Raw genomic sequence first — 20260 nt, 5'->3', positions numbered from 1 at the left:
TTCTTTTTCCCACAAATAGTCCTTATCATGGACAAAGCAGTCTGAGCTGGATGTGTTAAAGTTCAAAGAAACACCACTAGGAGAGAGCTGAAGAATTCTAGAGAGAAACCAAGGGCTGAACTTGCAAAAAGCTAAGAAGAATAATGGAAGTATTGAGAAGGTAAAAGATCACCAAGATGCAGAGGCAGAAAAGCTGAGTGGATGAAAGAGCGGAAGCTGTGAAGAACCAAAGATAGGAGCTAAATTTCAAGAACTGAAATCCCTGGTTGCAAGAAGCGTTTGAGAAAGCCAGTGAAGAGTGAAAGCCCAAGCTTTCTGATACCCAAACTCCAAATCTGTAACTTTCACCCCTGGTTTTGGTTCTATGCACTGGACAATAAGCTTATGCCACCAACACTGACAGCAATACGCTTCAAGCTTTGACACTGTGAAGCCATATGCCTCTAACTCGCAGTGCTTAAGAGGTAAATAAGACACAGAGTTTGAAAGTCCAGACTGTTAAGTCTCTGTAACTCGTGGCGGCCAATATTAAGGAAACTTCTCTGTTGTTTTTGCCTTGATTCCTATGTGGATAAGAGTAAAAGAACTCTGAGGTATAACACCAAAATTAAACAGATAAAAGTGAGAAAACCTCAGTCATCAGGTTTTGATGAAGCTGGAAGGGAAAAAGCAATGAACATGGAGAGCTGTTGTTTGAGAGAGCCTAAACTCTCTGATCTACCTATAAATGGTAGCTCTTCATAGCTTAGAGAGCGTAGATCTTAACGGAATTCATAGTAAAAGGAGGAGAGGAGAGCAAAGCAGGAGACAGTTAGAGCGTGGCATGCTACAACACAACTGGAAATAATTCTAAACCAAATCACAAGTGTGCATTCATTTATCTCTCAGTTATTTCTGGTCATCACCTCTATGTGATTAGGACTTTCAAGACCGAGTCTGTGACCGAACCAGTCTTGGTGACTCATAATTGTAATCCTTGCGTTTGTGAGGATGAGGCAGAAGAATTATCATGCATTTGAGGCAAGCTTATGCCACAGCCTGCTGCAGGACAGCTTAGGCCATAACATAAGACTCCAACTCATCAAATAAAAATAAAAAACATTAAAATTTTAAAGAATATTAGTACTAATATTAAAAATATTCTATACTTTACAAATTTAAAAAACATCCTTATTATTTAATGTCATGAACACACTTAAATCAATTATATTGAATAATTAACCTAAATATTTTAAATAATATTATTCCGATTTTAAAATCCCCTTGTATAATATAAGAATATGTAAAAACCAAAAAAGAAAATGTAAAACAATAACTTATTTCCAACCTGTTAAAATTTAATTATATTTCTATAATGAAGAAATAATGTTATTTTTTCTTCTTAGCACTTTTTATTTTGGTTTTTTGATACAGGGTTTCTCTGTGTAGCCTTGGCTGTCTTGGAACTCACTCTGTAGACCAGTCTGGCCTCAGAGATCCACCTGCCTCTACTTCCCAAGTTCTGGGATTAAACGTGTGCCACCAATGGCAGACTTTTCTAGCCCTTTTTGTCTGTTTTTATTTTTGTTGTGCTTTTATATTGTGGGCATGTGTGTGTGCTGTACATTTTCATGTGGCTGCAGGCACACATGTGTCACTGTGCACGTGTGTGTAGGTCATGGGACAACCTCAGGTGTCAGGTCACATTTTTCCCCTTATTTGAGACAAGATTACTTGTAGTTCCTGTGGCTTACTACAGGGTATCTATCTGTCTTGCAAGCTCCTGGGGGTTCCCTTGTCTCTGCTTCCATCTCACCTAAGAGATCTAGTACTGCAGATATGCACTAGATCAGCCAGCTTTAGGGGCTTGCAGAGGCTAAAGGAGCAATCACGGAGCCTGCATGGATCTGCACTAGGTCCTCTGCATACATGCTGTAGTTGTTTAGCCTGGGGTGTTTGTGAGACTGCTAACAATGGGAGTGGAGCTGTCTCTGAATATGTTGCCTGCACTTAGGACCATTTTCCTCCTATTGAGTTGCCTGGTCCAGCCTTGATAGAAAGGTTTGTGTCTAATTTTATGCACCTTGTCATAAGACTTGTTATGCCGTTTATGCCATACTCGGATTAAATGTTTGCACCCCCAATGCCTAGCTGACAGCCAGTCTTGATCTCTCTTAATACTCTGAGGTTAAGTGACATTTTTTTGGTTCTATGGTTTTGTGGCATTAACGACATTCCTATAACTTCTAATTTTATTTATTCATCGGAAACATCATGTTTGAGATTAGTAATCAGATAATGTTCATTATATATTTTCTTCAAAAAGAAAAAGATCCCACCTGTAGCATTTGCAACAAAAATCTGGTTCCACTTCCACTGATGTTGGGCAGTACCAATAAAAGGGTAGGCTAGAATCCTCTGGCTATCTCTGATTCTTAATTCTTACTAGTCCACATTACTCATTCCTTATCCTTCCCCATTATGTGCCAATGCTAAATATATTACAAATTCTATCCATTTTCTCTTTTTAGGTTTGCTGTCTTCTTTCAAAATACTATTACTTATCTCTGGGACCGTTGAATTATTTATTAGTAATTCATACGAGATGATGTACAGAGGAATCTACTGAGCATAATTCTATCATTAGAATGTCAAATTAATTGTAAAGTATAACTTTAACTTCTAAGATTCTGAAGTTACAAGAATAAGAGGAGCCAGGTGTGCTGGCACACACCTTTAATCTCAGCACTGGGGAGGCAGAGATGGGAGTATCTTTGTGAGTTCAAAGGCAACCTGGTCTACAAAGCCAGTTCCAGGACAACTAGGACTTTTAGACAGAGAAAAATCTGTCTCAAAAAAAGAGTAAGAGGGAAATTCATATATATAAAGTATGATGACTTCATTTTCCCTCTTTGCTTCATACTTTGGTATCCAGATAGTGTTCAGAGTTTGGTTTTTAGTAATTCTATAATTTCTTTAATTATTAAGAATCTTACGGCGAGATTAATCTAAGTAAATTTTCATATTATATAGTTAGAAATTAATAGTTCAAGATTCCTTAGCTAATGATAAAATTTTACACTAGATGGTAATGTGAATCAGCTCTTTACCTCTGCCTCCACTTTCTTTGTCCATTTGTATTAATACGTACATATTAATGTTCTGAAGAGGGAATTCACTGTTGATGAATACAGGTTTCTTCCCTCACAGTGAGCATATTGAGCACTATTGATAGGAGATTGTTTTCCTGATGAGGACATTACAAATGGTGGGCCTGTCTGGACTGTAAATGTTCTCCTGATATAGATAATCCTTTTCTGAAGATTCTTATCTTTGAAGCCAATTAAGTATAATAAACTAGGACAAACAATATTATTTCCATAAGGCAACTGATTTGATAATTACCTAGGTAGCTGAGAACCACTTGTATTTTACGTTTTGTTGTTGTTTGTTTGTTTGATTGTTTGGCAGTCAGGGCTAGAGTGTGGATAGGCTACTATTATAGTGCTCAACATAATCTCCAACAACAAGTATTTATCCAAAAGAATCTATTGTATTGATGTGGAGAAATGAAATCTTTCTGGTTATTTTTTCAGTCTATCAATGTGATGTCCTTGTTTTTTTCAAATTTTTTTCTTTTTCTTTTTTATGTGGTATGTGTGTGTTTATGTACTGCAGGGAATAGAGCCCATGGTCTTGTGCATACTAGTCAAGTATTCTACCACTGAACTATAGCCTCCCTCTATTGGTTTATTTAAAGATAAATATCATAATTTGCATTTTCAACACATTTAGAAGCAGATTTTTAAATGATTTTAGAGTACATTTATTGATAAACATTTTATACCACTATATTAAAATAGTTTTTCTTCAAGATAGTGGTGAATACTAATTTATAATATATTCAATAGTTGCTTAGATTCTGAGTGAAAATAGTTCTGTTTATTACTGGATATAAACGGTGTATACATGTTACTCAAAATTGTTTTTGTTTTTCAGATCTTTCCAGAAATCGCTTTACAGAAATTCCTTCAGATGTGTGGTTATTTGCACCACTTGAAACATTAAACCTATATCATAATTGTATCAAAACCATTCCTGAAGCCATTAAGAATTTGCAGATGTTAACATACCTTAACATTAGGTAAGCAAACAATTGTTTAAAAATAAAAATTTTCAGGTCTAGAAAGTTGGCTCAGCAGTTAATAGAATAGGCTGCTGGTTTCAGAGGACCAGGGTTTGGTTCCCAGCATTCTCGTATTGGCTCATAACTACCTTTACCTAGTTTCCCAGAATTCAATCACCTCTTTTGGCCTCCTCAGGCACCAGCAATATACATGATGCACATACATACATGCAGGTAAACACTCATCAATATGAATAATAATAATTAATAATAATAGTAATAGTAAGTTTTTAATAAAATGTTTTTTTTAGTCTTTAATCACTTTTAATAGTAAAGGAATGTATTTTGTTTATGCTCAAATTGTTTTGTAGGCTTTTGGTCTTGTTCTTTAAGTCAATGTTTCTCAAAGTTTTGTACACAAGAATTGTCTGGGGATCCTGTTAGGTCTACTGAGGGACCTACATTTTCTAAAAGGTCTCTTGGTAATTCATCTGCATGTGTGCTGGTCATTAGATCTCACTTTGAGAGGAAGGATTTAGAACATAAATATTTTCCTCATTTGTTGCCCAATTGTCTGAATTCACTTATATGGCACTCTAGTTACAGTCAAACATTATAATGAAATGCATTTTAAGTAAAGTTTTATCACTTGTAATGTTGCCAGTTTAAGAATGGTTAAATTGGGATGGAAGGTTGGAAAGTTTGCAAGTGGATGAGATGACAGAACATCTTTGTGCTTAACATGTTTTTTTTTTCTTTCAGTGATAAGATCAACCCAGGGTGTTGTGCATGCTAGGCAAGCATTTTATCACTGGATGACAGCCCTAGCCATTTTATGCTTAATATGGGTTTATTATGTACTAGGCATCATTGCAAGTGTTTGACCTATATTACCTCATTTAAGATTCCAACATCATTAAGAGATAGGTCATATTATTTCTATATTCCATATGAGAAAACTGGGTTAAGCTGTTTGCAAAAAGCCATATGTTCATTCAGATGTTCTTCTGTGTCATGGGAGAATGACATTCCTGAAAATACTAAAGTCCACCAATATTCAATCAATATTCAGTTTCCTTACATAAAAAGGTATAGTATATGGAGAATTTTAACTGGAACATAGGATGCTATACATTTCAGAAGTCCTTTGAGGATTACTAATTGAAGAGCATTGTCCTTCCCTTTTGTTACACACACACACACACACACACACACACACACACACACACACACACACAAACCAAAAACAAGCAAACAAACAAAAACCCCCTTTAAAGCCAGCCTAGTATTTCTGGAAATTCTCTGCAGAGATAAGATGGGGTGAAGGATCTTGTCTCACCTCCCCATTCTTGCTTGAATAACACAGAGCTTTTGTCCCTATATACATTATATAAAGAGCTAGGTACAGGTCTCTAAATGCTAATTTGAAAAATAGAGAAACAATGATAGCTTATTGCTTGTCAGTGCTTGCTAGTATATAATTGGAATGTTGTCTTTTCTATATTTTTGGTTTTGGCATATTTTGTGTCAGTCTGTCTGCATTTGAAACATTCGAGTATAAAACATGAAGGGTAAGGATACCAAAGCCAAATTGACCAGTTTTCAACCCAGGCTCTCCTTATCAACTGTGTAACTTTGGAATGTTTTACTTACTCTCATTGTAATTTATTTTCCTTTTTAAAATGGGGCTCGTGATGAGTGTTTTCCTAAAGTAGGTTGATGTGGTGGACAGTTGAGTTAATTCAAGTTAGTTATTCTGAACATTTAGTGGCACATAGTAAGTACTCAATAAAATGTTAGTTGATGCTATATTTAAATGTACTCTAGGAAATTTTTCGTTAATGTTAAGCCGATATAAAAGCACTACCAGGCTGTTGTGGTGCAAACTATCTAAAAACCACTGGTGTTTTTAAAGATTAATTTTATTTTAATTACATGTATGCGTGTTTCTGTGTGGGTGTGCATGTAAGTGCTTGTGGAGGCCAGAAGATGATGTCAGATTCCCTGGAGCTGGAATTAACAGGAGATGGTTTACTGCCCCATGCAGGTGCTGGGAATGAAGTTTGGGTACTCTGCAACAGCAGTCTACACCCCTAAGTGCTGAGCCATCTCTCTATGCTCCAAGCTACTGAGATTTTAAAAGATAAATTTCTTCCATCATTTTTAGCACGTCAGCAAATTCACCTCAAAACCTTTCCATGGTTAGACTTATGAAGGTATTGAGTGGGCTAAAATTATGAGCCAGAAGAAGATTCTGGCATTCTCTAGCTCAGAAAAATCCTGAGTTATTGCATGGGTGACATGTGTGAGCAGTACCGTATGTAATAACAGAGTCTTTGCTCTCAAACTTGTGTTTAAATCCCTGCTACAATGGGCAAGTCACTTAGTGAGCTTTACCCTTCATTTTTCATATTTGTATATTGAAGGTAATATTATCTATCTTGGGTTAATGTGAAGATGAGACACTGCACGACAGGATACACTCAATAAATGGTACTTGTTAGTGAATGCTTATGATTTATTGTTGAGATGGTTTGTACTTTTTTGTTCTTTGTTTTTGGTTTTTCGAGACAGGGTTTCTCTGTGTAGCTTTGCGCCTCTCCTGGAACTCACTTGGTAGCCCAGGCTGGCCTCGAACTCACAGAGATCCACCTGGCTCTGCCTCCCGAGTGCTGGGATTAAAGGCGTGTGCCACCACCGCCCGGCGGTTTGTACTTTTTATCCTAACATCAAGATTCAGACATACTTTTCACAACGAGACTTTCTTAATTTTTTTCAGTCGAAATCTTTTATCAACATTGCCAAAATACCTATTTGACCTTCCCCTTAAAGTTTTGGTTGTGAGCAACAATAAACTGGTATCCATTCCAGAAGAAATTGGAAAATTAAAAGATTTGATGGAGCTGGTGAGTAAAATATTGTATAAAATTATATACGCTGCATATAATATATACCTTTTCATTTTGGAATTGTACTCATTACTTTGTGGAATTTCACTGTAATTAAGAAAAATTGATAACTTGATATATGTGTAAATTCTGTTGGGTATCAATTTCAGGTGCATTTATTTATGTCTGATTTTAGCTCCCAGCCAAGAACAACAAAAGTTTGAGGAATCTCAGTCGTAGACACTTTAGGAAGCTCAGTTACAAGCTTTCAGTAACATGTTTCAAGTGAATTAATATTTATTCACTTATATTGTGGACGGAGAAGTTCTTAAGGAAATGAGTTATTTCTAATGTTTTATGGAGCTGATGGGGAGAGTTAGAACGTAGTGTTAAAAGTAGAGAATGCAGCTGTGTGTGCTGGTGGTGCATGCCATTATCTCCAGCTACTCAAGGGGAGGGAGGATAATCATTTGAGCATAGGAGTTTTTACATCAAGCCAGGTAGCATATTGAGACCCCATTTCACCAAAACAAACAAATGAGCAAATAATCAGTTTCTAAAAGGTAAAGCATAGGGTGCTCACAAACAGAAGTAGAATTAACAAAACAACTTTCTTCAATTAATATGCGCACATGAATTTATAACACTTTTAGGACCATAGTAAATGTAAAGAGGCAATTATATGCAATTGATTGTGGAAATTAATATAACACCTCTGAATATTAACGTTCTAGATTTTTAAAGGACATTGAACTTCCAGAGCAAAACATAGAGTGCTCAAGCATTGAACTCTTTTCATGTATTTGTATTACTTCAGTTTTACCCTGTGCCATGCTGTTTATTTTTATTTTCTGTTTTGTATTAAGGTAAAGCTTTCCCAATAAATAGGTACTTTAGGATTTTTTTAAGTAGGACTTTATTATTTCTCAAGGACCAGAAATTTTCCTTTAAAACTTATTTACAATTTTATAATGGAAACATATTGTTATAACAATGTATATTAATCAGAAATGTCAGGATTGTGTGCTAAGGAATCACTTCATGTTCAGTTTCTCTTTACTCTTTAGAGACATAGACGTTTGCGGTTAGAAAAGATCTTAGAAATGACCAAATACAGTCACTTCCTAATGCTACCTGTGTATTTCCAAGAAGGACAGTTCTCTGGGTATATTTGAACCTCCTCTAATTCTCTTTTTTAGAATTCTATTTGTTAGTAATTTTTATTGTTTTGAACCAAAATAATGCTCCTGTTAGCTTTTTCTATTGACCTTGGCCACTGTGTGAAGAAATGTACAACTTCTCTTCCCTCAAATATTTGTATTCTACTGAAATTTTAGGCCTGTTTTTTTTTTTAAGATAAAACATCCCTATTAACTTTGTTTCAATGAATCTCTTTTTTCTTTTTTCTTTTTTTTTTTTTTTTGGTTTTTTCGAGACAGGGTTTCTCTGTGTAGCTTTGCGTCTTTCCTGGAACTCGCTTTGGAGACCAGGCTGGCCTCGAACTCACAGAGATCGTTGTTGTTTTTGGTTTTTCTTTCTTTTTATTTTATTTTATTTATTTATTTATTTATTTTTGAATCTCTTTTTTGTGTGTTCCATTTATTTAATTTGAATTACGTTGATTTACTAATGCAATTAAATATTAGATTTTGAGAACCAAATTTTAGCAGGTGCTCTATTCCACAGTTTTCATAACTTTCTTTTTAAATCATATTTATCAGTACTTTGAAAATTTCGTATAATATATTTTGATAATATTCACTGCTTTTCCCAACTGCCCCCTGACCCCCTCCAATCTACCCAGCTTTAAAAAAATGTAAAAACCCATCCAGGTCAGTTTATGCTGCATATATATTCTTGGGTGAGTGGCCTTCCACTGGAGTACAGTTGACTACAGTCTTTAAAACAAACAAACAAACAACACAAAAACTTTTAGTAAATATACTCAAACAAGGAAGTTCCCGTGTAATAGAAATGAAAAACATCAGGAGTCCATATACAATAGAAAGTGACTATAATTAGCTAACCCTATGGAAATTTTCAATTAATCCTTAATACAAATACATTCATCTTTTTTTCTTTATGTAAGAATAACTCATAGGTATATAACGAGGAATTTAGAAAAATTAAAAATTAAAAGATACTAAAAAGTTCTCAGCTTTAATAAATGGTACAGAATAGGTTTCAACAACATTCTGCATGAATGTATACCCCTGGTTTAATTCCATGATTTTTATCATGCCAGAAGTTTGGTTTCTTTTAATTTTTTACATTGACTTATCAATAGATAAGGCATTTTATATACAGTATCAGTGTGGAAAAAAATTAAAAATTAAATATTGTTCATATACTATGATACTTTAAACTTTCAGTCTTTCTAATATAAGAAAATAACTGTATAGTAATAAGCATAAGTATCTCTTTATAAATAAAATAAAAATTAATGATAACTGGATTTGTAGTTTCTACTAATAAGTTTTGTCTCATTTGTTGCATACTATAAATCATGTAATTATGCAGGATTTCGTTAATACCCAGTAGTTCATAAACAATGTTACAAAACAGCCATATGAATTCTTCATGCTGCAAGGTAAACAGTGTTCATAGTGCACTTTCATCTCATTTAAGTTGAAGCTGTTCTTTTGGATATTTTCCTACTTTGATGTGAAGCAGATTGTTAGGATTTCTTTAAGTGGTTTTATTATGTGGCTTTTAAAAATTGTCTACAATGGCTTAATTTCTTCCACAGTTCATAGTTCTCAGGAGATAGCTACTTTTGGAAAACACATAATCCAGGGATGTTTTGAATAGCTCAAAACTCTTAGTGCAATTATGATAAATAAGCATCCACATCCATATATTCTGGATGATACGCTCAAAGTAAACTAACATGGTTTCCAAGAACTCCTCAGCTAAGGGTGGGACTTCCTGCTCATTTCTCCTCTCCATTCTGGCATCTGTCTTGCTTGAGCTTGCACAGGTCTTGTGGAAACTGTCACAATTGTTGTGGGGTCACATGTGCAACTTCTGTTCTGTATAGGAAAACACTTTTTTCTTGTGCTCATCCTTAATCATTCCACACCATCTTCCACAACGATCTCCGAGCCTTCGAAGGAGAGGGTGTGGTATAGATGTCCACTTTAGGGCTTCTTATTCTCTGTACCCTTAGTAGTTATAGGACTCTGTGTTAATAGTCTACCTTTAACAGAAGCTTTTCTCAGGGTTGAAAAATGCACTAATCTATGTGTATAATAATAAATCTTAAGGAGTCAGTGTGGTGAATAGTGTGTTCCCCAAAATATTGTGCACCCTAATAAACTTATTGGGGGTCAGAGAACAGAACAGCCACTAGATAGACATAGAAGCCAGAAAATGGTACACACACGCCTTTAATCCTATCACTTGGGAGGCAGAGATCCATCTGGATCTCTGTGAGTTTAAAGCCACACTGGAAACAGCCAGGCATGGTGACTCACACCTTTAATCCCAGAAAGTGATGGCAGAAAGCAGAAAGGTATATAAGGCATGAAAACCAGGAATTAGAGCTGGTTAAGCTTTTAGGCTTTTAGCAGCAGTTCAGCTGAGATTAATTCTGGATGAGGACACAGAGGCTTCCAGTTTGAGGAAACAGGATCAGCTGAGGAAGTGGCAAGGTGAGGTGGCTGTGGCTTGTTCTGTCTCTCTGATCTTCCAGAATTCACCCCAATACCTAGCTCTGGGTTTGATTTTATTAATAAGACCTTTTAAGATTCATGCTACAAGTCAGTTTAATGCTGTGTTCAAATAGCAGAATAGTCGTAGGTTGTCTCCTAGGAGCTATGACCTGCCTAGCCACAAGTTATTGGTCTGATAGTGGTACCAGGTATGAGTTTCATCTTGTGGAGCAGGCATTAAAGTCTACCAAGGAGTTGTTGTTTTAGCCCCATGTTGTTCATGCCATGATTGCACCAATGGCAGGCCAGTCATTATGGTAGTTCACAGGGTTTATAGCTGGGTAATATTGATGCTTTCTTTTCTCTTCTGGTAACATGCATAGAACCTTTTAGAACTATGAAAGCTAGCTAGTAATGATGAAGCTTCCAGGTGAGTACCAGCTTGATTTCTCCATGTCCTGGTGTCTCAAGTAGTTGGTATCTTCAGCAAAAGGTCTTTCTGTCGATGTTTGAGGATAGCCAATGGCAACAGCAAGAGCCTGTAATATTTGTGGGTCTTTAGGCCCTCACTGGCCAAAAATTCTCAAAGAAGTAGCCCATTCCTGGCACTGGCCTTTTTATTTGATAATGAATGGAGTCTAAAAGGAGCATTGTTGACCTGTTATTGGGTGACTCCATTTTAACTCTTTATGTATACATGTGAATTTATCTGTATCTAGCTGTATTTAAAGAAGCTTCTACAGTAATAGATTTCCATATGATCATTTTTTCCAAAAGTTCTTTAAATGAGTGAGCATTAAATCAGGGTTATATTTTTATAACCATGAAAGACTTCAGATTCTAATTCCTTTGGATACCTTTGAGTGGGATTTGGACTACAAAATATGTGCTTGTAAGCGTTTCATATTCTTATCTCTTTTGTAGAGAGTAATTTATTTAAACATATTATGACTATGGTGTCTGGTTCTGTAATTCACATCTCTAAATCCTTGACTTTCTTGAGGCATTTATCCTCCTAAATTATCTGAAATAAACTATAATAATTGGCAGATTATTTAAGTTGTTTGATAGTTATCCATAGTGTTTTATCTCTGCTTGAACATTTGACTCATTATTCTAATTTCAATGGACAAAGTTGTTCTTTAGTTCAGAGTTTTGCTTATGTACTTATTAAAACTAATCTCAAATTTTTGTGTAGAATTTTTTATTGACTGTGGTGTATTGGCTTATGATCTAATACAAATAAAGCTCTGCCAGAAAAGGATATTAGAAGTAACTTTGCTACTTTAAAATTTTAAATTTTAAAATTGAAAATATATTTGTATTTTTAAATTTGATATCACTTTGCTTTCTTGTTTTCCTTAGGACATTAGCTGCAATGAAATTCAGGTTCTTCCCCAACAAATGGGAAAATTACATTCCCTTAAAGAGTTAAATATAAGAAGAAATAATCTTCATGTTTTGCCAGATGGTAAGATATTCACTATTTTCACTTACTAGAGTAAGAGAGTGACCATACAGCATTTAACTTATTTTTTTTCATTTCTGAACAGAATTAGGAGATCTCCCCTTAGTCAAGTTGGATTTCTCCTGTAATAAAGTGACTGAAATTCCTATTTGCTATAGGAAGCTGCATCATTTGCAAGTAATAATTTTGGATAACAATCCATTGCAAGTACCGCCAGCACAGGTTTGTAATAAGCATATGATACTTCTTTCTTTTCAGTTTTATCATGATTTTATGTTTATTAAATTTAAAAACAGTATCATATGAGTCAGTGTTGTCTTTTACATGGCATTATGTAGAGTTTTTCTAAGAACTGACACTTGGTATTTTTTTTTATTTTGCAATACAATTCAGTTCTACATATCAGCCATGGATTCCCTTGTTCTCCCCCCTCCCGCCCCACTCACCTTCCCCCCATTCCCACCTCCTCCAGGGCAAAGCCTCCCACGAGGACTGAGATCAACCTGGTAGACTCAGTTCAGGCAGGTCCAGTCCCCTCCTCCCAGGCCGAGCCAAGCGACCCTGCATAGGCCCCAGGTTTCAAACAGCCAACTCATGCAATGAGCACAGGACCTGATATTTTTTTGTTTGGTTTGATTTTAAGATAATCTCATGTATCTTTATGCTGGTGTCAATCTTTCTGTGTGGTGTATGGCTATGAATTTTTTTTTTTTTTGTTTTTTGAGACAGGGTTTCTTTGTGTAGCCCTGGCTGTCCTGGAACTCACTCTGTAGTCCAGGCTGGCCTCAAACTCATGGATATTCACCTGACTCTGCCTCTCAAGTGGTGGAATTAAAGGTGTGCACCATCATTGCCTGGCAAGATGGCTATGCATTTTGATCCTCCTTGTGCCTCTACCTATCAAATGATGGACTTGGAAATCTATGCCACCATGCCCTGTTAGAGACTTTTTTTTTTTTTACTTTGATAATAGTTTTAGTGTAGGTTATAGAAAATCATTTGGAAAACCTAGAATCACCCTTTCTCTGTGTGAATTTGTAGTTCTGATTGTAAATGTTATTTTAAAAAGAAAGATTCTGAACTCTCTCAGGTATACATTTTCTTGGTATTTGTTGTTGGGCTATTGGTGTAATGGGTATTGATATGTGGGTTGGAATTAGAGTTCTTCTAGGAAAATTACATGCTGGGCGTTAAGATAGGCAGTCTGCAGGACCAAGAGTGCTTTGCCTGAGGAAACATATCTCACATAAGGAAGACTAGCTACATATCCCTTCCAGGATATTTTTATTACTGAGATAGAATTATGCCATAAAAAGATACAAATGGAAAACATTAATTTTAGTTTTTAATATAATGAGTATTAAAGCCACAAGTATTCCACTAAAACAATAAAGAATAACATAAGATATAAACTCAGGAGAAGAAAGAGAATCATGAGAAGCAGACAGCAGGAATTTGAAACTGGTAAACTAGGTGGAATAGTGGTAACTAGTGCCTCCACATATGAGGCACAGATTTGCCTGAGGGGCACAACAGTTCCTCCTACCTCCAAGCTTTGGTCATTGGCATGTGAAGAAGTGCCTTTTTTCTTTTAATAATGATACGTTGCATTCATTACAAAGAGAATAAATAGTTTTCTTTTTTATACATTTATTTTTAGAAAATTTCATACAATGTGTCTTGATCATATTCAAATTCACCCCCACTCCTCCCTCTCCCTCCTCCAATATCCACTTACTCCCCATCGTGTCTTCTTTTTTTTTTCTTGCTTGCTTTTTTATCAGAAGAGACTATCTCCCAGCAGCTGTCTGGGTCCTCTGCCTCTTACAACCTTTGATTCCCCTGTTCTGTGATGTTTTTGAGCCTTAAGTCTAGGAGCTATGCTGCATATGTGTCTGTAGGGGCTGAGCATCCAGATGATATCTGCATTTTGACCAATTGTGGCTTTCTTTTTTCCTTCCTTTTTATTGCAAATAGATTTTTTTCATACAATATATTCTGGTGGTTCTCCCTCCACCAACTCCCAGGTCCTCCTCACCTTTCCACACATTCAAATCCACATCCTTTCTTGCTGTCTCTCATTAGAAAACAAACAGGCATCTAAAAATAATAAAATAAGTTAAAATAAAAATAAACAAACCTGAATAGGACCAAACAAGCAAGCAAATAAACAGAAAAGTAGAGTCAAAAAAAGCACAAGAAACACATATATATATAGAGACATGCATACACACACATACACACACACACACACACACACACACACACATACCCATACACACTGAAATTTCCTAGAAACACAAAATCAGAAACAATAATAAATAAATAAAGGACCTGTATGGTAAGAAAAGAAAAAAAAGGAAAGAAAAAAGAAAATGGCCAGACAAAGCATTATGAGAAAAAAGAAAAGAAAAAAAATCTTCCAAAAAATTTCATTGAGTTTATTTCAAGTTGGTGTCTACTTCTGGGCCTGGGGCCTGGCCTTCAAAGTGATTTATATACCCAGTGAGTCGCCAATTAGAGAAACTAATTTTTCCTTTGCAAGTAGTTATCAATTGGAGACAGCTTCTGGGTTAGGGATTGGAGTTTGTATCTACTTCCCTTCTCAGCACTGGACTCTGTCTGGCTTAGACCTGTGCAGGCCCTGTGCATGCTGACACAGTCTCTGTGAATTCATATGTGCATTGGTTCTGCTGTGTTTAGAGGGCCTTGTTCAGAAGGGTGTCTCCCATCCCTTTTGGCTCTTACAATCTTCCTACCTCCTCTTCCACAGGGTTCCCTGTAGTTGTGGCTTTCTTTAATGATCTCTACCAACTGCAAAAAGGCCTTTAATGAGGGATGGGAGCTACACTTATTTGTGGTTGTAAGGATAAATATTTGTAATTCAGTAGAGATTATACTGGTTTAGGTAACTTGCAGTAGTTGGTTCTCTCCTACTTTCCATGGGCTCCTCAGTCATGGATAATTGGTTAAATTTACACTGGCAAGCACGAATTCCCCTCTATTGAGTGAGTTTTTTTTCTTTTTTTTAATTAAGAAATTTTGTATTCATTTTACATACCAACCACAGATCCCCTCTCATCCCTCCTTCCACTCCATCCCCTAGCCTTCCCACAGCCCATCCCACATCCCCTCCCCTGAAAAGGAAAGGCCTCCTATGGGGAGTTAGCAAAGCCTAGTACATTCAGTTGAGGCAGGTTCAAGACCCTACCCCCTGCATGAAGGCGGAGCAAGGGACACCCACCATAGGTAATGGGCTCCAAAAAGCTAGTTCATTCACTAGGGATAGATACTATTCCCAGTGAGTCTTAAGTCGTTTGGACTGACTTGGTTACCCCCAAGATATTAGTGCCATTATTGCATCTTTAAGAATATCTTGCTATACTGGTTCAATGATGTTACAGTTGTGTAGGACTATTGTTTGTTTTGATCTGTTGGCAGATTGCATTTGTGGTTCCTTCTGAAACTACAATTGCTAGTTTTCATTGAGGAGGCTTCCAGTTCAGTTCAAGAAGGGTTCCTTATAAAAAGCCAGTTGTGGTGGCACATGCTGGTAGGATTTGCTGAAGGAGGCAGAGGCAGGAGGATCACAAGTTTGAGGCCAGCCTGGGCTATACATTTTAAAAACCCAACTAGCTCAGTTGGTAGAGCATGGGACTCTTAATCCCAGGGTCATGGGTTCGTGTCCCATGTTGGGTGCCAGATATGGGATTTATTAAGGCAACTCTACATAGTTAAAAAGGAGTTTTATTTTGGGGAGTAACTTACAGCTAGTAAAGGTGTTGGTTACAGTTCCTCCAAGTAAACTGTGTTGTGTCTTCAGCAATTGAATCTTACCTTCTCTTTCTAGAAGGCACTAAGGGCATTGATATAGCATATATTGTTTTGGGGGGTCCCTTTGATGCCCTTAATCAGAAACTTGTAAGGAAGTTTCCCATACCTGGCACTGGGTTTTTGTTAGATAGTAGAGGCTTCATAAGAATGTGAGGAACTTGTTAAAATCTTATGTTGGAGCCTGCTGACAGTCAGCTAGGTAACTGGGTAGAGGTGTGTGGATTTGTAGAGACAATAAAGAAGACAGGAAAGAGTCGAGAGGACTGCCAGTCTATGCCAGACAGTCCCGAGTTTATTTCACAGCCAGCTTGTATACAGTCTTGAAGGACAGAGGTAGAGCAATGCACAACACAGGCATTCAACCACTATCTATCCTGTCTGCATCAAGGAGCAGGCAGTTTCTTTTTTTTTTCCAGAGCTGTGGACCAAACCCAGGGCCTTATGCTTGCTAGGCAAGCACTCTACCACTGAGCTAACCCCCCCAATCTGGTGTCAGCAGCCTGCATCTAGCTAGATAGTATGTTTCTTCCTTGGCTAATCAGGACATTCTCAAGCCCTTCAGTGAGACTCTGCAGGCTAATCAGGACTTCCTCACAGCCCTGGAGCAATCAAGCTTGAACTCTATTGACTCAGAATAGACTTCAGATTCAATCTGGGAAACTGAGTCAGTTGTGGGCTTCCACAATCTTACATTCTCTTCTAATAATGTATTTGTGTGAAACAAGATTTTATAGGTATATCAGAAAAATATAGTGACAGCTTTAAAAAAGAATACTGAGTGTGGTGGTCATCCCAGCATCTGACAGGGTGAGGCAAGAGGATCAGCAGTTAAAACAGAGTTTGAGGCCAGCCTCAGTTGTATGGAACTGTCTCAAGACATGTGATCTTGGTGATCTTGAACAATCATTTAATTCTGTGACTTTGTTTTTGTGTGTGTGGTGGTGGGTGTGGGGGTAAGGGCTACTAAGCATGGTTCCAGAATCTATGCTTTTTTTTTTTTTTTTTTTTTTTTTTTTTTTTTTTTGGTTTTTCGAGACAGGGTTTCTCTGTGTAGCTTTGCGCCTTTCCTGGAACTCACTTGGTAGCCCAGGCTGGCCTCGAACTCACAGAGATCCGCCTGGCTCTGCCTCCCGAGTGCTGGGATTAAAGGCGTGAGCCACCACCGCCCGGCAGAATCTATGCTTTTTAATTGCTCTACTGTACTGAATTTTGAAAAGGCAGGGAAGTAAGGTTAACTGAATAGATAGGGAAGTAAACAAATGGTGTTGGTCAAACTAGATTTCAACGTGTAGAAGAATTAAACTAGATCCTCATCTCTCGTTCTGCACAAAACTTAACTCCAAAGGAACCAAAGATTTCAATATAGGACCTCATATCCTGAAGTGCATAGAGGAAAAAGTAAAGAATATGCATGGACTCATTTGTCACAAGAAAGGTCTTTATGAACAGGACTCCAGTAAGGCAAGACACTGAACTAACAATATATGGAACCTCATGAATTGAAAATTTTTCTGTGCAGCAAAGGGGGCACTATTACTTGAGTAAAGAGCCAGCATACAGAATGGGAAGGAAATCTTTACAAGCCTGCCTTCTGTGAGAAGATTAGCCTCTAGACTATTCAAAATCAAATTTTGAAAGAACCTGAACACCATGAAAACAGCTAATTTAAAATTGGGGTATGAAAGTAAACACAATTTTCACAAGAAGAAATACAAATAGCTGACAAATACTTTCAGGAAGTTCAACATCCTCAGCTATCAGGGAAATGGAAAATTAAAACTACTTTGATATTTTATCTTATTCAAGTGAGAATGGCTATTAAAAAACAAAACAAAACAGAACTTCAACAACAGATGACCACAAATGCTGGCAAGGATATTGACAAAGGAAAATACACTTACACTGTAGTGCAAGTACACAGTGATGCAACCACTATGGAAATTGGTGTGGCAGTTCCTCAAAAAAAGCTAGAATTAGATATGCTATATGACTCAGTTATAGCACTCCTGGGCATATTCCCAAAGGACTCTGTATCCTACTATATGGATACTTGGTCACCCATCTTTACAGTTGCTATAGTTGAGATGTCCATCAACTGATGAATGGATAATTCAAGTGTGGTACATATCCATGACGAAAATTCACCTATATTCTTATAAAAATGGTTGGAGCTGGAAATAATTATCCTTGCTGAGGTAGTCCAGACCCAGAAAAGGAAAAGTCATGTGTTTTCTCTCACACCTGAATGTTAGCGTTGCATTTTTAATGTGTGTGTTCTAATTGTAGTGCCCAGAGAAGTCAGGAAACTAGTAAGGGACCATAGGAAGATATTTCAAAGGAGTAGGGATAGAAGACAGGTAGGATGAAAAAGAGAAGAGTCATGGAATAAAGGTTAAATGGGGTGAGGAATGAAAGGGTATGATGCTTTCTTTTCTCTAGTGTGTTTTGTTACCTTCTTTGTAAAAAGTCTGGTAGTTATATGTGCGTCTTCTAGTCTATTGATCACCATGTCTGTTTCTATGCAAGTATGATGCTGTTTTATTACTATAATTCTGTAATATAACTTGATATCAGGGATGGTGATTTCTAGCACTGTTTTCATTGCTAAGGATTGTTTTGGCTGTCCTGGCTCTTTTGTTTTGCCATTATTACTTTATAATAGTACTTAATCTCTTTTTAAAAAATCTGTGTGTGTATGAGTGTGGTGGTATTGTGTTCTCCAAAATATTGTGCACTCTAATAAACTTATCTGGGGGTCAGAGAACAGAACAGCCACAATATTAAACATAGAGGTTAGGCAGTGGTAGCACATGCCTTTAATCCTAGCATTCCAGAGGCAGAGATCCACCTGGCTCTCTGTGAGTTCATGGCCACACTGGAAACAGCCGAGCATGGTGACTCACGCCTTTAATCCCAGGAAGTAATGGCAGGAGGCAAAAAGTTATTTAAGGCATGAAGACGAGGAACTATAACTTGGTTAAGCTTTTAGGCTTTTGAGCATCACAGTTCAGCTGAGAGGCATCTAGTCTGAGGAAACAGGATCAGTTGAGGAATTGGCAAGGTGAGGTGGCTGTGGCTTGTTCTGTTTCTCTGATCATTCAGCATTAACCCAATATCTGGCTCTGAGTTTGTTCTTATTAATAAGACCATTTAAGATTCGTGATACATATGAGTGTGTGTTGTGTATGCATGTGCTCGTGTGTGTGTGTGTGTGTGTGTGTGTGTGTGTGTGTGTGTAAGTGTGGGCGTGCACATACCACAGTACATATGTGGAAGTCAGAGGACAATCTCATGTGTTAATACTTACACCTTGTTTAAAAAATGATCTCTTGTTTTGTCTCTGCATATGCTGGGCTAGCTCATTGCCAGTTTTAAGGGATTTTCTTGTCTCCATATTCTATTGTGCTATAAGAGCATTGGGATTAGAGACTTGTGCTACTATATTTGTTTTTGTTTTTATAGTGTGGATTTTAGGGATTCAAACTTAGGTCCTCCTGATGTTGTGGCAGGTGTTTTACCCCATGAGTCGTCTCTTCATCCACCATCCCTTTTTCTGTCTGGTGGTTACCTCTTACCATTGCTTTTCTGTATGACCAGGGGAAATATTTTCTCAGGGAGTTTTCCTGGTTGAACTTGATTTCAATAGCCTTGCGATTCTTATGCTTCTTAACCAATCTATTCTCTATATGTTTATGTTATTTTTATTAGTCTTTCTTCACATTTTATATCAATATTTTCTGGGCTTGGTGAGATTACATATTATTGTTCGAGTATTAGATGGTCTTTCAATAAAAAACCCAGAGCCGCCGGGCGGTGGTGGCGCATGCCTTTAATCCCAGCACTCGGGAGGCAGAGCCAGGCGGATCTCTGTGAGTTCGAGGCCAGCCTGGGCTACCAAGTGAGTTCCAGGAAAAGCGCAAAGCTACACAGAGAAACCCTGTCTCAAAAAAACAAAACAAAACAAAACAAAAAAACAAACCCAGAGCCGGATATTGGACTAAAAGCTGAAAGATCAGAGAAGCAGAACAAGCCACAGCCAACCTCACCTTGCCAACTCCTCATTTGATCCTGTTTCCTCAGACTGAAAGCCTCTGAGTCTTCACCCAGAAGGGTCTCAGCTGAATTGCCTTAGTTCTGTTTCCTCAGGCCTTATATACCTTTCTCCGCTCTGCTGCCACTTCCTGGGATTAAAGGCATGTGTGCTTCCCAGTACTGCGATTAAAGGTGTATGCCACCACTGCCTGGCTCTGTTTCCAGTGTGGCCTTGAAATCAGAGATCTAGACGGATCTCTCTGCTGGCTGAATGCTAGGA

The 20260-nt window shown here is 37.2% G+C and overlaps 1 protein-coding gene and 1 non-coding gene across 4 annotated transcripts in view; both read left to right on the top strand.

Moving 5' to 3' along the window:
* Positions 1 to 20260, top strand: part of Lrch2 (leucine rich repeats and calponin homology domain containing 2) — a 92724-nt gene that overhangs the window by 30561 nt on the left and 41903 nt on the right. For all 3 annotated transcript variants that reach the window (XM_059250888.1, XM_059250885.1, XM_059250886.1), the window contains exons 2-5: positions 3979 to 4123; positions 6885 to 7011; positions 12012 to 12117; positions 12200 to 12336. In XM_059250888.1, coding sequence (XP_059106871.1) covers positions 3979 to 4123; positions 6885 to 7011; positions 12012 to 12117; positions 12200 to 12336 — 515 coding nt within the window. The remainder of the gene's footprint in view (positions 1 to 3978; positions 4124 to 6884; positions 7012 to 12011; positions 12118 to 12199; positions 12337 to 20260) is intronic.
* On the top strand, positions 15741 to 15813 carry Trnak-cuu (transfer RNA lysine (anticodon CUU)). Its single transcript has one exon. It is a non-coding gene; the product is annotated as a tRNA-Lys (tRNA).

The sequence above is a fragment of the Peromyscus eremicus genome, chromosome X (genome assembly GCF_949786415.1).
Source record: "Peromyscus eremicus chromosome X, PerEre_H2_v1, whole genome shotgun sequence".
Lineage (NCBI taxonomy): Eukaryota > Metazoa > Chordata > Mammalia > Rodentia > Cricetidae > Peromyscus > Peromyscus eremicus.
This window is presented reverse-complemented; position numbering and strand designations above follow the sequence as displayed.